This window comes from Magnolia sinica, chromosome 18 (genome assembly GCF_029962835.1).
Source record: "Magnolia sinica isolate HGM2019 chromosome 18, MsV1, whole genome shotgun sequence".
Taxonomy (NCBI): domain Eukaryota; kingdom Viridiplantae; phylum Streptophyta; class Magnoliopsida; order Magnoliales; family Magnoliaceae; genus Magnolia; species Magnolia sinica.
The window spans coordinates 9,882,017-9,902,799 of record NC_080590.1 but is presented as its reverse complement, the minus strand read 5'-3'; the positions used below and the strand labels follow the sequence as shown (position 1 = coordinate 9,902,799).

At 38.5% G+C, this 20,783-nt stretch overlaps 1 protein-coding gene across 3 annotated transcripts; it reads right to left on the bottom strand.

Annotated features, from left to right (window-relative positions):
* Window positions 1-331: 331 nt before the first annotated feature.
* LOC131233478 (plasma membrane ATPase 1-like) lies at window positions 332-18,269 on the bottom strand. Of its 3 annotated transcripts, XM_058230193.1 has the most exons (22): window positions 17,937-18,269; window positions 16,372-16,473; window positions 15,690-15,809; window positions 13,630-13,728; window positions 12,832-12,969; window positions 12,595-12,729; window positions 10,121-10,300; window positions 9,681-9,887; window positions 9,416-9,535; window positions 8,912-9,031; window positions 7,898-8,020; window positions 6,785-6,889; window positions 6,535-6,679; window positions 4,597-4,761; window positions 4,283-4,521; window positions 3,624-3,656; window positions 3,356-3,437; window positions 3,065-3,225; window positions 2,213-2,416; window positions 1,608-1,790; window positions 1,273-1,451; window positions 339-889 (listed from the first exon to the last, which is right to left on the bottom strand). In XM_058230193.1, the coding sequence occupies exons 2-22, from the start codon at window positions 16,435-16,437 to the stop codon at window positions 793-795; spliced, it is 2,901 nt and encodes a 966-aa protein (XP_058086176.1). In that variant the 5' UTR covers window positions 16,438-16,473; window positions 17,937-18,269; the 3' UTR covers window positions 339-792. The 3 variants fall into 3 exon arrangements, with proteins under 3 accessions (XP_058086175.1, XP_058086177.1, XP_058086176.1); XM_058230192.1 differs by having other exon boundaries at window positions 332-889; window positions 4,283-4,761; XM_058230194.1 differs by lacking the exon at window positions 2,213-2,416 and having other exon boundaries at window positions 335-889.
* Between the last annotated feature and the right edge of the window lie 2,514 nt (window positions 18,270-20,783).

The window sequence follows — 20,783 nt, the reverse complement described above, 5'->3', positions numbered from 1 at the left end:
AAAATAACTCAAGTTGAACTGTCCAAATTGTGGGCTCCAATTAGATCAATAATAAAAGGTAATTTGCATTGATTTGGTGGACAGCAGCAGTAGAAAAGATCCAATGGTCCTAATTCAGCTAACTTCCATGCGTCCAACAGCAGGATTGCTCTACAAATTTGATTTTGGGATGGTGATCTATCTATAGTTCTGCAATTTAGATTTATGTATGCACATGAAACATCACGCTGCCAGAGTATCAAATAACTCTCCATAAACATCAAATATATTCTTGCTTCCATGCATGGTACAAGATGCTAAACAGATTTTGAGCGAGGAGATTGCATTGAATCACAACACAAGATCCAATATGGCACGTGTGAGATCCAGCCATCGAATCAGGTGGGACTCTCCATGAACATGCCTAGTCCCAAATTCAGGCTGATCTACTCATCAGGTGAGCCAAACATGTGCACTGATATGATAGACCATTGGTTGTTTGTAACCCTGCTGTTTATCAAAGTTTAGCCCATCTGATGAGTGGAATGCCATATTTATGGCATACACAAGCTTTCAGGTTACTGGCAAATCATGGAATCTGCAACTGAGCTTCTTCTTTTTCTTTTTCTTTTTTTCCCATTTCCAACTATAAATAAATGCCACATAGAACAGTAATTATACATATGAAGCTTATTGGTCTACAGAGCAATTGTCAGGTCTATAATCATGTCCACAAGATTAGAATTAAATATTAGGAAAATAATGATATGATTGGAAGGAAGGGCATGAGAAAGGAAGAGCTCTGGTACACTTCTAGACAGTGTAGTGCTGGTTGATGGCATCGATGTCCAATCCTTTAAGCTTTGCAAACGATTCCACGCGGCCTTTGAGAGTGTGAAGCTCCCTCAGCCTAAGAAACAACAATATCAATGATGATGATGGTGACAAATGGTTCATCCACTATTGAAATGAAAAAGAACGGTAATTTTCATTTTTTTTTCCAGCCATTAGAAAGGGCCTGTTTGGATTGTGAGAATAGAAAAAAACAGAAAGGTGTAATGATTATCTAGTGATGGATTCTCATGGATTTCAGGAGCACTATTGAAATAGGAATTCCCATTTAGGGTCTTGTTTGGATAAGAAATCTCATATTCCTCTCACAATGGTCACCTCGCATCTTGTTCATGAGAATTTGACTATGGAAAAGGCTAATGATTGCTATTTTATGGTTTTCAGATGCATGCTTATCCTGCGGGTGTATGCATTAAGAGAAACAAAGTTTTCATGGCTAACCTTGCAATTTCTGCACGCCTTTTAGCATCCTCAGCCATCAGGTTAACGTCTCTGAACGTGATGCGTTCAGTAAACATCTTTGTCTCAATTGACTGGAGGCCATGCAGCGTCCGCTGCTCACGCGCCCATGCAGCCTCCCGAGCTTCCCTACCAAAGTCTTTTTGGTTTGTGAAAGCCGTCTGTTGAACATAGAAAGGCAACAAAGAGAGATGAAGAATGCCCACAGAAAAACAGAAACAGAAGGATGAAAATGGCAAAACGAAAACAAGAAGTATTTAGTAGGGAAAACCATTGACTAAGGCAAATTGAATGCAGTGAAGTTTAAATTTACTAACCCTCTGGCTCAAAACCAGTCCCCAAGCTTTTCCACTCAGTGAATATCGGACACAGAATTTGATTGGATCAAGCAGCATGTAAGTTACAATATTGAAGAGCCAGATAACTCCTGTCCAACCCCAACCAATCTCTCTTATACCGGCAAAACCCCAGGTTGCCTTGGCAGATATCACAGTAGCAATCTTCAACAGAGAACAGCTATTCTTTAAATCTACTATCAAAAGAACTTATGGAGCACTATTGGTAACATTACACGCACAGCTACATGTATGCAAATCCAGATATGAATCGGTAGAATATGCAAATTACCTTGCCTCTGATCATATTATCAACTGCAGAGGGCAACGTATCATTTACAACAGGAAAATATGCATGCATATCCTCTTGAACCCAAAATGAACATGCATGTATTTTCACATGTATATGCTACGTAAAAAGGAAAATGATGACTACTCCAATTTCAAAGGAAAATTGGGTGTAGCTGGTCTTACTCGCTAACCAACTGGGAAACATTCCTCTGAAATGTTTGTTAATTACTACCGTTATATTTTTATCTTGAACAATCTGGAGAAAGCAGAATCACAGCAAGTCTCAAAGTCAATACCAATTGGGCAATGATGAAGGCGATAACAAGCAGAAGTCCAGGTCTTTCCATGAAAGACCAGCCTCTAGAGCGCGTCACGAATATTAATGCCTGGCTAATGGTGCTTACTTGAAGATACACAGCAGATGCCAACATTTTACTGTTCATTTCCTTATCTTCATCAGCGATCTTATGTTTGTTGAAAGTTTTTACTTTGAAATGGTCCTGAAAAAAAAGTAGAGATAAAAATGAATGTTTCTATTTGTGCAAGCATGCGAACAAATGAATGGATGCATGTTTCTATTTTCATGTATGTGGTGGTACTTGTGAAGGTAATAATATGTGGTGGTGGCCTATAAGAGGTGGTTGTTTGGCCAGCAAAGTGCACCTATATTGAATAACGACAACCATGAGCATAGCTGAAATACCAGACACCCTCGTGGGGGTTACAGAAACTGGGTACAGTTGCAGGTTACTAAAATTACCAACCTAAGTAAGAGAACACCTACAAAAGACCACCAAGCCATTGAAAAAAATGAAGAAGAAAAGAAACAAACACAGTTTTTAAGACGACAAAAGCACATGGTTACTGACTCCCGGGCATCAAGTTTTTCAAAAGTAGCCAAGCCACAGTAGCGCAAGCAGAAGGGCCCGACATGGACATGCCCAATTAAAAGAAATCGAGACCTGCTCCTATCAATGCTAGGATTTTTGGAAAATACTTCCAATGTATTTTGTCAATTTCCATAAAAATCAAGTCATCTTTTGTTCTTACCCACAAGACAAAAGTACCTTCTGTTTTGTGGGAAGTATTAAAGAAGTCATGAATTGTGAAGTACTATTTACAACATTGAGGAACAAAGAAGTATTTACCGCAAAAAAATTAGTCTCGTAAGCTAAATAAAAGAATGCAACAGTCATGAGAGCAAGATACGTTCCAATGACTACTCCAGTTGCAAAAATTTCACTGAGTTTCCAGCTGTCAGGAAGCGGAGAAGGCTTGACTCTGTCCTTGGAGATTGTCATGATAGTACCTGGAAACAAGTGCACAAATTAGAAAAGGGAAATTTTCAAGGGAAAAATAAGAAAAGGATCACGACAATCCCATAACAGAACACAGATGAAAACAATTTCAACAACATTCGATCCAAGAGAGTTTCTAACCATCGTTAAGAATCGCAATGACAAGAACCATGAAAGGAGGGAAGTCGAATTTCCAGAACAGAGCCAGCAACATAAAGCCTAGCTGTTCCATAGTAACACGGTGTCAAAAGGAAGTGATTGTTCTATGATGAAACACTCGTTGCATTTCACAGGTATTTCCTCATAGATATATTCAGAAGATCCATAGACAGTAAGGATACCTGCTTCACATTATTTTGGAACAGCGAAACGGTAGAGGGAAAAAAAGATGGCATAGTTGACAACTTACCACAATACGGATAGTGATAGACACGGCATATATCTGAATGACAAAAAAAAACAAAAAAAAACAGTAAAAGTTGTCAACGTCTGGACATACACTTCTGTTTCTCACAAACACATTTTTACCTCTGTAGGGTAAATCTAGATGAAGGGCTTGAAATAACATTGAATATTATTTTATGCAGAAGAAAAACAGCATAACAGATTGTCAAAAGCAGATGTGGAAATAGGAGTATTAGTGCTTTCCTCCCATGGTCACAAGAATTGTCCGTGTTCATATAAAACTGATTATGGCATGAATCGCTAACATGTATGAGGACAAAAATTAGGTTCTTCATGTGCATATATGCATTTAGTTGATTCAGATTTTGGCCACATATATGCTACACTGACTTCTAATGCAGCTACCTTGTTCACTTGAAAACCAACCAGTACAACAAAGCTGTTGATTCATGAAATATTTTGGACCATTGACAATTTTAAGGTACATTGACATGTTTGCTTTTCCCAACACTTGTGGTCCCTTCGTATGGTGTGAACTAAGCACTTGCCCCAATCAAGCCATCCCAAACAGATCCATGTCATGGTAAATATCAAGAGTGGAGAAGGTCAGCAGCACATGCACAGTCCCTTTCTGTAATATAGCAAATGAAAGCATGAGACTACCGTATAGTTCTTCATTCTCTGAAAAATTGCACGGCTTGTTAAAACGGCACTAATGATTACACTCAGTCCAGGCTCTGTTAGAACTATGTCAGAAGCACTTCGAGCAGCATCTGTTGCATCTGCCACTGCAATTCCTATGTCTGCCTTCTTTAATGCAGGTGCATCATTGACCCCATCACCCGTCATTCCACAGATATGGTTTCTAGCTTGGAGTTTCTTCACAATCTCATACTTGTGCTCTGTGGAAGAAAACACAGTATAAGAAATGGCATAAGAAAAATTAATAGGACCAACAGAATATGTGAAAATTTTACCAGGAAAGACCCCAGCAAAACCATCAGCTTTCTCAATAAGTTCATCCACAGGTAGAGCCGAAACTGATTCATCCTTGCTGTCCCCCAGCAGAGATGAAGATGGGTACATGTTTGTACCCATTCCCAGCCGACGCCCAGTTTCCTTAGCAATTGCCAATTGATCACCTGCAATGGTTTCCATGGGGGACACATTAGTGGAAACATATTTAGTGATAGCAGCACTGACTGGCAGTGCGATAGTACCAAGAAAACCAGTTCAAACTTGAAAAGAATGATTTTGACAACAAAAGCACTAGGAACAACAAAACAAGGTAAGCATATTTTTCTTTGGAAAAATATATTGATATTGGAAATCAATGAAGATTCTAAGAGTAACCAGTTCAAATTTGAAAAGCAGGATTTGAAAAAAAAACAAAAACATTGATGAGAAATCGAGCTAAAAGCCTAAAACATAAATCGTCATTGACATTGTTGGCAGTGGCAGTGGCTGCATCATCATTATCATCATAACATTGTAATGAAGCATAGAGACAGAATTGAATGCATAGATCAGATTACATGCCATTTATTTATATGACTGATTCCAACTCTAAATGCTCCAATACATCTCCAATTGATCCAATCGCAGCAAGAAATTAAGAAATGATAGGAAATAAAGATAACGATGCGAAGCTGCCCCACAAAAGGTCCTAATGAGTCACTTCCAGAGGGTTCTAGAAGAATCACTCTTCCAGGGTTTTGAATCCCATCGAAAGGAATAAGGAATCTAATTTTATTCAACCAAAATATCATCAACCTCTCCCATAATCCATATATGGCTTTAAATAACCATAGATGAAGTACAACTTCCTACCACCAATCACAGAACTCAATATTAAAACCCTATTTGCTCAAACATAAAATATCTCAACTACTACGAATCTGGTAACAAATTTAGAAAGCTATTAAATAAGGGAACTAGACCTAAGAAGACTCCAAACACTCTTTGAACTGTTCACACAACCATGTAGCTCTCTTTAGGGCTGTACAGTTGCACAAAAGCCCCCCTTTTTTATGTATACAATCTATAAACTCCAAATTACCCAGACAGTTCAATCGATCATTGTTTTGGCCATCTGATTTATCATGTTGGTCCCACAGGTCAATCGGACCATTGGTTGGTACATCTCGTTGGACCTGTGCGTCCCATAGGCCAATTGGAACACAAATAATAGCCTCATCTTCTTCAAGCAGGACCAGATTGATGATCCAACCATCTGTCCTGCATCACTTTGTAACAGCTATTTGATGTTGGCTTGATGGACCCTGTATGGTCAATCATATTTGAAATAGGAATTCTCATGGTTACTTGAAAATTTTTCTGTGACGGGCTGCCCACCTAGCATCTCCCTTACTCCCCCCGGTCTTGGGCACGCCTAGTGCAAAGCTTCCAGGTAAAGTTACCAAGGTAAAACATAATAGTCTTTAGAATATTATTATGTTTTTCAGCTTCAGAAAATATATTGATATTTGAAAACGAGGTACTTGATAAAATGTATAGAGAAGGTCAAGAGATGAACTACAGAATAAAGGCCAGTCCAATCTGTTTTTCGACTCAACCACTAAGCGATACAGTTTTTGACCAGGCTATTTATGACATGTGCACATATTTTATATTCAACTGCTGTATAATGGTCACATGAAGAAACGCGCATGTGCACACACATACATACAATATAGCAGATGTCTTGTCCAACAAGGTAAAGTAAACACTTGACCTGCCATCATCACCTGGCAACATGATATATGATTCACTTCTACATATTTAGATGCACCGGCTGATATTTTAAGCATTGTTTAGAAATCTTCAGTTCCATCACAGCAATATGGAATTGCAAATTCCTGTTGCAGGTTAGGGAAAAAATAAGACATTATTGGCAGTGAAAGTGAGATACACACCTGTTATCATCTTGACGCTTACTCCAAGATCAAGAGCTCTGCTAATTGTTTCAGCACTGTCATGGCGAGGAGGATCAAACAGAGGGAGAAGGCCAACAAATTCCCAGGGCCCTCCAGGACTTTCCTTATTACCAGTAGGTACTTCCTAAATAAGAGCACATTCCAATCACTTAACAAATGCTACAGACTAAAAATATAAATATATGAGGACATGATAAGAAGCCTAGGTAAAAAGTCAAAGCTGAATTACCTGGCGGGCAACTGCAAGAGATCGAAGCCCTCGGTCTGCAAATTTATCAATTATTGCATGTACCCGGCGTTCAATATCTGACTTGTTTGATGCCAGATTAAGAATCTGCATAGGATGAAAGCAGAAGAATTCAACAGTTTCATACTCTTTTTTTTTGGTATATAATGGTTAATTATGTTGATGGGATAGGCTGTTTTAGGGGTCTTGTAACTTATCATTTACAACCATGAGAAATAGAAATATTAAACTTTAGATTCAGTTAAGAAAATTACTAAACATGTCCCGGCATTCAATATCTGACGTGTTCAATGCCAAATTAAGAATATACAGAGGACAAGAACAGAAGTATTCAGCAGTTTCATACAGTTTGCGGTGCAATGCTCAATTATGTTGATGTACAATAGGCTGTTAGATGCCTTTTAACTTCATAGTAAAACCCTTGTGCATTAGAATGATTAAACCTCAGTTTCAGTTAAGCAGATGCATTTATTAAAAAAAGAAAAAAAAAAAATGCTACAAAACAAAAGACACCAGGCAGAAAGGACCCCTTAATTAATAGAAAGGATATTCATATGTATGTAAGTCCACTCTATGAACCCCATGGTTTGTCATATCTGATGGAGAGGAGAATTTGCAGTCTCTATTTATGTGGGAGATTTTTTGGATGATGAAACCATACAAGAAGTCGGGTATTTTGTTGAAATGGTCTGCCAGTGAGAGATTTACGACTGATTCGACCATCCAATGCCATTAGCAAGTCCACACCTGTCTTCTTTTTTTTTTTGTACTCTCTCTCTCTCTCTCTCTTTCTCTCTCTCTCACACACACACACACACCACACACACACACACACACACACACAAAAACAGATCTTGAACTGCCTTGCATCAAGAATGAAGCTGAAAAAGAGTAAACCACTTGAGCACTTCCATTCAAAATTTTGATCTTTAATTTATTATTTGAATGCCAACCAAAAAATTTATATTATTTGTGAATATCCAATTGCTCATCTCCACAACTGTGCTGAAAAACCCACGTGGTGATTATTCTAGTCAAGTAGTTCAATCATTTCAGATATTAAATCCCAAAGCATGAGCATGAAAATTTCTATACCTGCTCTGGTGCTCCTTTGCTCACTCTATGCATTTTACCAGCACTATCTAAGTATGTGAGTGCTGTTCTTTTGTCAGTTGGGTTGAAGGGAAGGAAGTGAACCTCTCGAATGCCTGCTCGTGCCTTTCAATAATCAGCAAAACATTTTGTAAGATTTGGGAAGAAAAGCAAGTCTGAAGATGAAAAGACAGGAAAAAAAAAAAAGAAAAAAAAGAAAAAAAGCAGAATAATATCACAATACATCATTAGCAAAAAATCAGATTAACAAAAATAAGTAGATGAACTCAATCCAATGGAGAATGTTGAGATGGATTAGTGGCAAGACAAGGAAGGATAGAATAAGAAATGAATGCATTCAAGGGAATTTATGAGTAGCACAAATAGATAATAAGATGGGGGAAAGTAGACTTGGGTGGTTTGGCCATGTGCAACAAAGATTAAGAACTGCGCCGGGTATGACTTCGTAGTGAGTTGGTACAAGTTGAAGGTTCTAAAAGGGCAAGGGGAAGGCCCAAAGGACTTAGGTGGAGATGGTAAGAAAGGACTTGATGACCCATGGTCTAATTAAAGTTATGGCCTCATATAACCAAACCCCAATTAGTTGGGATAAGGCTTAGATGATGATGATAGTGGTGAGGTAAGCTGGGCTCCAACCTAAGACCTCAATGTTGAAACACGCCCAGTCAACCATTGAGCTACAGGCTTGAACCCAACCAACGGAGATAAATAAGTCCACAACCCGCAAGTCTTGAGGATCCTCTATCATAAAATAAATTAAAATAAAACTTCACCTATTGGAATTTGGAATGATTCTATAAAAAAAAATAATAATAATAAAAAATAAAATCTAATGTATATGGTACATCAAACAACATTCGCAATAGAGGAAACTTGGCACCAATATTCTATATGCTAGCCTTCAGTTAATCAAAGGATGAAAGGAAGAAGTGAGAAAAATTGCCAACTCTTCAGGCAATTTGCTTGTATCCTGAAAAATCATTCAATGTCAGTTACCTCCTTGGGGTCGGACAACATGGAAACAATGGCAGCATCAATAGCATCCTGATTTTCCAATCGTGAAGCTCTTGCAGCCATCAATACAACAGAATCCTTGTCAACATCTTTAGTGAAAACCTGCAGTGACAAGGATGGGATTGGCTCACTCACCAACTACTCAACAAACTGTTTATCATTTTCTCATTATTTACACAACTATATTCTCTCACAAGCCCATCAATCTTTCCAATCCCTGGAAGATATTGGAGAATAGAACTCTAAGCTGTTTCTCATTAATTTCACTTAACATGTAAAATGGCATTTTCCGACCCGATAAGGCTTGGATGATGATGACTTAACAATGTTGTTTGGTTTGCATTTAATGTTTGAAAATTTTCATCCATATCTTCAATTTAGAAAAAAAAAAGGACTAGGAAATTCATTTTATTTTCTAGACAGTTATTGACAGACTATGCAATGCAATGGAAATGCAGAAAAACAATATGAGAACACAATTTTAACCTCAATCATATTCTTATCCACAGTAAGCTTGTTAAGGGTTAATGTTCCTGTTTTGTCACTACACAGCACATCCATGCCTGCCATTTCCTCAATAGCTGTCATCCTTTTTGTTATTGCACCCTGCATAATGAGAGGATACAAATCATTTTCATACCTTTCATGAATAGAAAACATGTATCCATTTATGTGGAAACTGCAGGTGTGGTTGTAATTATTTATTAATCAAGCAATACCAAAGCAGTGCTACCTATATCCATTAACAAACCTGTTGAGATAAGCGGTGTGATCCAATGGCCATTGTAACAGAAAGAACAGTCGGCATTGCGATTGGGATCCCACCAATGAGCAGCACAAGAAGATTATCAATACCTATGCGATACTTCCTCTCTTGAATTCCATATATGACAATAATTTCAATGATCATTCCAATCGCAATTGAGCAAATGCAGAAGTTCCCAATTGCAGTTAAAACCTGAAAACAATCCAATAAAATTATTATCAATAGATGAATGACTAAAATTCTTCTTTGAGTTAAAGATGGCTCCACCTGTCATTGAAATTGTCACCATAATCCTGGTTGCAATACTGGTGTGTTGGAAGTGCTCAGACGTGCTTTGGAGTCTTCTCAAACTCCTTGTAATGCAATTAGTGTCTGCTTTAACTTCACAAACAATAAAAGAATTCCTGATTTCATGAAAAACTGACCTTTTGAAAATGCCCAACATGTGTAGTAGTGTCCACAAGATGAGCTGCTTTCCCAAAGAAGGTGTGAACTCCTGTGGCAATGACAACAGCTTCAATCTCACCTTGCTTACACGTAGAACCTGAGTACACTCCATCACCAGGATTCTTGGTCACTGGCAGTGATTCTCCAGTAAGAGCAGACTGAGAAAGTCACATTAAGATATGTCAAACCGGGGGGCCTTCAAATGTCCATTACACCTTACATAAGAAATTGTTTCCCAAACCATTGCCAACTCCATGCACTGTTAACAATGGGGATAGTTCCATTATCATCATGATCAAATTGGTGAATATACAGGACATTAACTGGTTGTTGGGAGTGTGCAATCAGTGGTAGTTGGTGAAATCACAGCAAAACTATGTTATTCCATTTCACGTAGATTCCAATTACCACTGATTCGCAAGTCACAGTCCTCTCTCTCACTCTCTCTCCACCAATGCATTCCAAACATAGGCTGCCAAACACATTCACATGGATACTAGTCGATTCCGATCACACACTGCCAAACACAACTAGTGATTCTAATTTACATGGATTCAGTGGTAATTGCTAATGCATATCAAATACACGCTCCCAAACGAGGCCTAATAATAGGAATCTGCATAAGCTCAAGAAAAATTTCTATATATATATATATATATATATAAACGCCCTTTTACTTCAATCCAGCACTCCCTCAACATTCTATTTTAAATCAAACAACATTCTCAGTTGTAATCGAACTGCTGTTTGGACACTATGAGCGATTAGATATTGGATCAACTTGTTGCCTATGCAAGTCAAAGGTGCCAGTTGGATGGTATGGTGTGTGTGATTTTTCGAAATGAAGTGATGAAGCATTCACAACATTTGCATTTAAATTGAATTGGAACAAAACAAATACAAGAGATGCCAGCAGAGTTCTCCTAAGCTTTACTTGTCAATTCCTATCATATCCAGTGTGGGAAGACTTGACCCCCTCATAATACATGTTCCTTGTGGGCATACATGATAATGGTGCAAATCATGCACACATGTTCAAAGTGGCTTCACCTGATGAACAGCCTGACGCTAGACGTGTGCAGCAAGGCTCTCTATCCATCTGATGTGCACACTCCATTCACACTAACAGAGTCAACTACAAGGTGGAAATTCTTTGCAGTTCCTTCCTAACCATAGACTTGGAAAACATGTTTAATGATTGGGACAATTAATATAGTAGGCTTTTGGTGCCAAAGTTGGGGTGACCTTAACCCTATAGCTCCATGTGGGCCCCACAATATGCATACGTAAGCGTACACCCCACCACAACGTGAGCCCCACCGTAGAAGACTGGGTACCACCGAGCATGCCACAAGCTTGTAACCAAAATTTAAGTGTCAACTTGTCTTTGAGAATGATTCATCCCTAAAATTATTGGTTACATGGGCCAAAAATCAGATGGGTTATCAGCCAAAAATTACAACTCCAATCCTCTAGTTTTTGCGAGTTTCACTGGTTTAATGTGGATCAAGTGGTTGGACAAAAATTTGACTATTTGCTTCTGAACTATCCTATTTTCAGGCTACTAGTTGGGTGGCTACTATAGTCATATCTCCTCAACATTTGGGATATGGCCATCCAACTATCCAAGTAGCGTAACAGCAAGATTGATAATCTATGCCACCATACAATTGTGCCACTTGTACAATAGAAATGTTTTGGTTGTGGCATCATGAAACCTAATGACACAGCATAGTAGATTCCCTCAACAGATAAAAACCGTTTGCATTTAGTTGCTTAGCATAAAAAAGTGTAACCTGAGCTTATAATGAAATTTCCCTTGTTAATGACTCAAGTTATAGGGGTAAACTGAAGGCCCAAGTCAATGGAAACAGGTTTAACCCATGCTCATTCATTCCCTGAAAATTGGGAATGACTTGGTGGGGTTTTTATATGACCCTCGACTCAGCCAAGTCACCAAAAACAGCTGATCAATTCAAGTGTGTGCATATGCCTAGTTTGTACATTGCATCGATCTTATAAGTGGTCTTTCTGGGTTGACTCTGCCAAGTCAGAAGGTCACCCTGTTGAGCTTTCCAACAGTGATCTTATGACCAAAATAATAATAATAATAATAATCAGAAGCTAATTGTCATTAGATTTCATAACTAAAGTAGGAATCAATACTGTGCCCAACATAATATACTCTTTAAGGTTTTATTTATTGCATTTCAAAATCTGATTGTTTGTTTCATAACTTGTTTACTTATCTAGTATCTGTGCTCTCCTACTTCATCGAGTTTAATCTTTTGTGCTTGTAATGTCAAACTCTCACTCTTCAGACACATGACACCAACCAACACCCAACCTTCCCATAATAACCTTCTGCATACTAGTCAATTTTACAATTTACTTTTAAATGTTAAAAAATATTTATATTACAGCAGAATACTCAATTTAACTAACCAGATACCTGATCGATTTTTAGAGGATCTCCTTCAAGAAGGCGTGCATCCGCAGGAATGATGTCTCCAAGCTTAATACTGACAATGTCACCTGGAACCAAGATGGAAGCATCTTCCTCGCTCCATCTCCCATCTCGTAGGACCTGATAAAAAACAGTTGTGGACCAACAGATACATTGAACTCAAATCAAACACAAACTGGAACTGATTTGTCTCAGGACAAATGAAGCTACAATTATGGATACCTTGGCTTTTGGAGCCAGCCGAGCCATAAGTGCGGCAGCTGCATTGCCAGCGTTATTTTCTTCTATAAAGCTAATTGTAGAGTTGATAATAAGTAACAGCAAGATGCCAGCAAAATCATGGAAATCTGAACCCTTATCCTGCAAGTAAAAAGTTTTTCCAACATAGAATCAGGTAGTAAGCTTCAGCTAATTCATCACTTGCCATAAGATAAATCAGTGTTTTTGGTAGCGCTTGTAGCATGGCATAGCTAAAATGCAATGTAGCGTAAGCTATAGGGCATGTAGCGTAGCGTAGAGTATAGTGCAGGTAGCATACACTACCTGAAATCTACTTTTTTTTAGTATTTCTTCTATGTTAGTTCGACACCTATTTTGAAATGGTGGTGACTCATCCCCATCACATGTGGCACTATATTAGATCAATCTGGACCATCCAAATTCTAGTCCATATCGTGAATAGAGCACTTAGATCAATCCGGACCATCCAAATTCTGGTCCATAATATGAATTTGTGATGTTTCAATAAATAAATAAATAAGGTCACACTTAGAGATGTTTGAAGGCAAAGGGACAGATTTTGCAAGGAAATATGTGGTTGACGATCTAGATTCGCAATCAAGAACTCATAGGAATTATGCATTTTGTAAATTTTATCATATTTTTCTATTATTTTAATTAAAAATATTAAGTATCGTGTAGCTTACGCTACATGCTATAGAAGGCCAAATGCTACGCTACACACTATTAAAAACATTATGATAAATATATTGGACAAATCAGATGGAACTCCAAGTTTACCCCTCCATGTGCAAGGGCAATGGCCATGATGGCTGCAGCTTCCATCACCCATGATAGAGGATTCCACATAAACCCTAGAAACTTCAATAATTTGCTTTCCTGCAGAAGTCATTATAGAAATAGAAATAAAAAAAGAGTTAAGATTAGTACTATCCCATAAAGAGAACAATACATGCTGCACTGTACTATCAGGTAATTCAAATGTTATAATTATAGACACCTTGCCCAATAGCAAAATAGTCAATCATACCTCATTGGAGGGATCACTTCTCACAAGTAATCCCAAAACTACAAACCCCTATCTAAGTTCTTATAAGTTCACCCCAGAACACTCCCAACCCAATTTGAATCAGCCTAGAGCCTAATCTAAGCCATCCGAACTGCAAAATAAGGCCAAATTGACCTCCAAGTGATAGCAAAAGTTCAAAATCCATTAGCACCCTTTTGTATGCAGAAGTTGCTAGCTGCCTCATAATCAATAGCCAATCAATCAAATGTTGGGATTCGAATCAAAGATAAGCATCGGGAATCCAATTTCCTCATCTTTTCTTCTCTGAAGGCTGCCAACTATCTCTGCAATCAATATCAAGGTGTTCCGTAACAGTAACGGTGGCCGTAACGGCCACCACCGTTACCTTTCCAATGCGGGGCATAACGGCTGTTACGGCCCCGTAACGACCTTTACGGACTCTCTCTTTTATTTTATTTTATTTATTGAAAATCCCCTCAAAAAAACTGTATCTGCCCCGTAGTGTTGATTAAAAAGTATGAAAAACCTGTATTTGTCCCGTAATATACCATTATGGGGCTATTATGGCCTTTATAGGGGACGTAGCGTGCCGTTAACGGCAATTACGGGTCATTTTTTCCCATAACGGTTGTTACTGCCGTTACAACCCCATAACGTGTAATGGTTGCCACCGTTACGTTTACATAACGGCCTTTATGTCCCCGTAACGGCCTTTACGGCACACTAGTCAATCAATCAGATATCAAGATTTGGCGTAAGATTACTTGCGGAAATTGGCTTTTCACTTTTAATGATGACCCAACGATGACATTATTTCCTCTATTTTCTTAAGTCCCTATCATCCCACCTTATCATAAGCCATTTTCGATCCTACTTACCAAAAATCCTTAAAAGAAAATCATTTAACCCTCTTACTCCTAACCTTCACCCAATTTGCCAAGCCAACCACCCCAACCAACCAATGAGAAGATTTCATGTGTCCTTAGAGCTTCCAAGAGCTAGTCACAAGCCATGTGATTTTTTGCCCCTCACTTAACCATTAATTACCAAATACCATAACATCCAACTATAAATATCCCTCAACCCTCTCATTTCCAACAAACTTCAACACAACACAACTAACTACTATCACACCAAGCCTTGAAGACTAGGGAGGAAGTCTTGGAGTAGGGCTCGGATTGAAGAGCCCCATTTATTTTCTCTAACTGAGAATTCTAGCATTCTTCCTTCCTTACTTACATCTCCAAACAAGGTCCACCATCGTGAGATCTAAAATTTCATAAAGTAGAGTTAGAGATTTAAGAGCTTAGATCATTTTCTCACTCAAAAGGAGTGTTGAAGTTCTTTCCTTTCCACTCACATCTCTCTAGACCTTCAGTTAATCTGAGCAGTTCATTTAGTGTTTTCCTTTTTTACATTACTTTTTGTTTACCATGTGGCTACATTTCCCTTCTCACATACCCCTTACTATAGATTTGCTTTATTTCTTTCTTTATATTTGCTTATTTACAAGCTAGAATCTCAATAATCCCAAATCTTGTAAAGTAGAGACCGTACATTTACATGGCTAAGAAGGGTGTTTAACACTTCTCCGTAACTGAAGCCCTTACAAAGAATCTACGGACATAGACTACGCAGAGTCGTTTAAATCCGAACCATTCATCTTGACCCCCGGGTCATCGTGGTTCTACCAAGTCTAGCCTACTGTAGATTCTGAGATTTTGGTCAATTACAACTCCATAAAACATTTTTTTTATCTCCCCCTACCACATCTGGTGTGCTCATCCCAGTCTGTTCCCCAATAACTCACCTTTTTCTCTTCGAGTTTATTGTATCCAAACACTGCCAACCGTTCTTGAACTGCATCAGTGCTTAGACCTTCTCGTGTGCATTTAAGATTTTCAAAAACTTCTTCAAGGGGGATGTTTTCCTGCAAGGATCAAGTTATACATTTAGGAAACAATGTGCAGATATTCACATGTGTGATGACTTCATACAAATGCAAGCATGGAAAGAAACAAGACCTCACAGTTCTGAGTTACAGAAGGACATTTATTTTTAAGGATGCTAAGCATATATCGGAACTACTGGCATTATCCTTGTCATCTTTGATGAGCCAAAAGACTTGGTACGTTTACCATTTCAATTACCACACTTTCTCATGTATCGAAGCATAGGCATGTGAATAGAAGAAGCAAAAGGATTTATGCACTACCAGCAGCTCTGCTCAAAACTAGAAAGAGCTCAGTCATGTTCCACAAGAATATGAGTTCCAAAAAACATCATAGATATTTAAGAAGTGACTCTAACAGTAGTATAGGTTAAACTGAATCAAGTCGTGGACAAGGAACAGATGCAACAGCTCCCCTGACCAGAAATGATGAGCAGAAAGAACAAACTGCCAGTCAAACTTTTAGCACTTCTACAAGTTTCAGCAGCCTGGTTGGGGCAAACAGGTGCTAAAACAAGGATGACAGTTCCAAACTATATACCAGATCAACAGCTTCCTTGTTAATAGCTTCAAGGGCAACTGAATTGTCATCCATATTTTCCCTCATTTAGCTTCAACCACTCAAAACCTGTGAAAAGAGATTCTGCAGAGAGGAAAGCTTATAGTCAGTATCATATTTCTCTGTTGCAAATACAGGACCTAGTACGTACAGCAATATTGTGATGAAACCAAAAGAAATACTGAACCAAGTACAGGCATGTTTCCTTAATTGACTAAATGAGTATTTCAATTAAGTTCAGACTAATGATAGTGTTAAGTCCTGCATCGTATGGCATAACTTAGACTTCTAGACAAAATCATTGCAATTAACCAGATAATCATGAAAAGTATGCATCTTATGTAAGTTCGAACAAAGAATGACCTCCTGAGGCTCCCTATTCCACACAAGCAAGGTCATGGTTCAGTGGTCTAGACCATTGATCAGAGGGCCCTACTGTGGATAGGTGATGCCCCAAAAAAATCCCAGATTGGAAGATATCAGCCCTTCGATTTTTTGCCTTCTTTCTGTTGCTTGCAAACCATTGCTGTTTTTATTTCTTAACCATCTAGTTGTAAGCCATGGAAGGGTTAAGATCTTCCAGTCAAGATCAGCAGATTATGGGCCTGAAACACGGAATCCGGCACCTCAGAAAACCTAAACATTTGCCAAAGCTCAGGGCCCAATAATTCTGCAGTTCTAGGAGTTCCATAAAAGCCTAGTTTCTAAGTAACAGAATTGCATAACCCCCACAATTCAGCTACTACAGTTCAAATTTGAGGGTTTCGCTAAGCCCCGCATTTAGAGCTCTGAGCAGCCACATGCATGAACACGTTAATATGGGACATGCGTGTGAGGCCTGAGGATTCCATCAGATGGGCTTCACGGTTTAGATCTCCTGGCCTTAATCATGCTGTTTCACTCCTCAAGTGGACAACGATGTACAAAACAAAATGGATTGCTAGAAAGAAAGAAAAAAATTAGTTACAGCCATCCGTTTGTTTTGTAACTTCAGCCCACCTGAGGCGTGAAAGGGCATGACTTTTAGGCCAGAAGATCTAAACATTGTGGCCCACCTGATGGAAGGCTCGAGCCTCGCACATTCAAATAGGCACGGACGATTGCATGGATAGGCAGAGTTTTATACGCTGTGGGCTTGGAAAATCTCCAAAATTTGAATATAAATTCTCACCACTGGGAGCAACAGTATGACTGTCAACAGAAAGAAGTAAGAACATAAAAGCTACTCCTAAAATCAACTCCTTGACATTGCTACTCCTCAAAAAAAAAAACAAGCCAATCGGAAATGCTTTCACGGTTACACACGACTACCATAATCCCAAATAAAAAATAAAAATGGAACAGGAAAGGAAGAAAACCGCTTGAACTAGCAATCTGAATCTTAAAAGAAGATCAATTATAAGAATCATATTACTACCAATATGCGATCTAATTCATTGAATCAAACGAATTTACAAGAGAAGAAGATTGGAGCAATTCATCAAGAGACGATTCACCGAACAATTTCTGATAGTTTGCCGATCAGACAAGGAAAAATCCATTCATACCTCAAGAAACTCAGATACTCTCCGTCGTCCTCCAAAACCCTAGATTATCTGTATCTGAGAGACGAAATACTCCAAGCATTCCACCAAAACCCCTAGAAATGAGGGTGGAAGAGGAGGAAGAAAGAGATGTCTGTTCCTCGAAGAAAACTATCGAGGCGAGAGAAGCTCGAGACAAGGATATATAATCGAGTGAAGAAGAATACAAGGGAAGGGATAAAAAACAGAAGATTGAAAGGGAGGAATCCATGGCCGAAAGCTCCACCTGCAAGAGGACGAGACCCTGCTTCAGTAGCTCCGCCCGGCCCGCGAACTCCGTAGAAGAGACGTTCAAATGCCTTCTGTTACCGCCAAACGGCACAATGGTATGTCTGCTTTAATATGGTGAGGTGATTCGCGCGAAGATGATTTGAGAGGCGATTGGCGTGCACGTGCCGACGTGGCATGTTTGCATTCTACCACAGAATTGATTTGGGGCCACGCTTGAGAAAAGGAATGGACTGATATGAAGAGGTCTGCTTTAGACGTTCCAATTGTTGTAATTTTGTTGTTTCAAAATAAATAAATAAAATGATTTGAGAATTTTTTTATTTTTATAAAAAAATATTTTTCTCAAGGTGGTATGGATTTTAGTCTCATGTCAGATAAAGCAAGAAGAAAATTTTTAATTTGTAAGAAGAAATTTTTTTATAGAGTTTAGTCCTCCTTTCATGAGCATGTGACTTACGTCAAGGTATGGAATTGGCACGAATCTATGCCATGAACTATACAAGCGTGTGCCGGGCGTAGGTTGGGTTACCCCATATAGCTATGAGGTGCTGGGCTTCCAAAGAATCGGGTGTGGATTGGGTACTACCACCACGACATAGTTAGATACCAGCGACCCTATTAGGGGCTCTATGAGGTGCAATGTGGTAAATGTGTTTTATCCATGCCTTCCATCCATTTTGACAAATTATTTTAGGTTATGATTCTAAAATTGAGGTGGATCGAATGCTTAATTGGACCACACTATAGAAAGTAGTGGAGATTGAACGCCTAGCATGAAAAGCTTTTAGAGGGCCATAGAAGTTTTGGATCGAGCTCATTCATTTTTTCCCTTGATCTAAGTCTATGTGACCTTACGGTTAGTCTGAATGACATATAAACATAATGATAGATTCTAAGAAGGTTTAAACCGTAGAGGATGTTGTCACAATTGCTTACTATAGTTAGGTCTACTCAAGCCTATGATTTACTTACTTTTTGAGCTCATGCCTTAAAATAATTTATAACAATAGATGGACAACTTAGATAAAACACATATATTATAGTGGGCCATATGGAGCCCTTGAGAGGACCGTTATTGAGAGGACCGTTAGTCTCTAACTAGGTCCTAATTCTAGGTGGGGTAGTACTTAGACGATCTTGTTAGGAGTTTTATAGGGCCCGCCTTTATGTATATGTTTTATCCAAGTTGTCTATTTTGAAATATTATCTTCAAACATGGCTCAAAAAGGAGATTGATTAAAAGCTTAAGTAAACTATACTATTGAAAGCAGTCATGGTTGAAGGACTAGTGTTGAAATTTTAAGGGGACATAGAAGTTTTAGATTAAGTTGATATGTATATTTCCCCTTTATTCATGTCTATGTAACATTAAGCTCAAGTTGGATAGTAAATAAACATCAAGGTGAACCTTAAGAAGTTTTAAATAATAGAGGTTCAATGGCACTGTTTCTCATGGTGTGGTCCACTTCTCTTCTACCTGGCTCTTTTTTAGGGTAACGCTTTAAAATAATCTATCTACAAAATAGATATCCAAAGCCAGCATGGATAAAAGGTAAACATGGCGGTGGACCCCACACCGTACGTACGTCTCTAGCTAGGTCATGGTCGGGTGGTTACCAATCGGTGCCCACGAATCACTCGCTTTGGCATTTCTTGGTATGCTTTGGGAGGAAGTGGATTGCGTACTGAGTAACTCAGTACCCTTAGCGTACTGAGTAAACTGTGTGGGGCCTACTGTTATATATTTATTTTATCTACTCCATTAATACATGTTAAAAGATAATTTTAGGACTAGATCCCAAAAATGAAGCAAATTAAATTCTCAAGTGGACCACACTAAGGAAACAGTTTGAACCTCTACCATTGAAAATTTTTTCGAGGCCAAAGAAGTTTTAAATCAAGCTGATGTTTGTGGTTTCTCTTCATCCATGTCTTTGTGATCTTATGAACAGGTTGGATGGCAAATAAAAATTAATTTGGACCCTAGGAAGGTTTCAACGGCAGAAATCATTATTCCACACTGTTTCCGGTGTAATGGTCCGCTTGAGATTTGGATTCACTTCAATTTTGTTATCAACCCCTAAAATTATTAGTAAAAATGGATGGACGGTGTGGATAAATCGCATAGATTAACAGTAGTCCCAGCTAAATTTACTCAGTACGATAGAAGCGCACTGAGTAACTCAGCACGCAATTCGATTTCGCTTTGGGAAGCGGATTACGTACTGAGTAAACTGTGTGGGGGCTTACTGTTATATATTTATTTTATCTACTCTATTAATCCATGTTAAAAGATAATTTTAGGACTAGATCCCAAAAATGAAGCAAATTAAATTCTCAAGTGGACCACACTACAGGAAACAGTTTGAACCTCTACCATTGAAAATTTTTTCGAGGCCAAAGAAGTTTTGAATCAAGCTGATGTTTGTGGTTTCTCTTCATCCATGTCTTTGTGATCTTATGAACAGGTTAGATGGCAAATAAAAATTAATTTGGACCCTAGGAAGGTTTCAACGGGGGAAATCATTATTCCACACTGTTTCCAGTGTAATGGTCCGCTTGAGAATTGGATTCACTTCA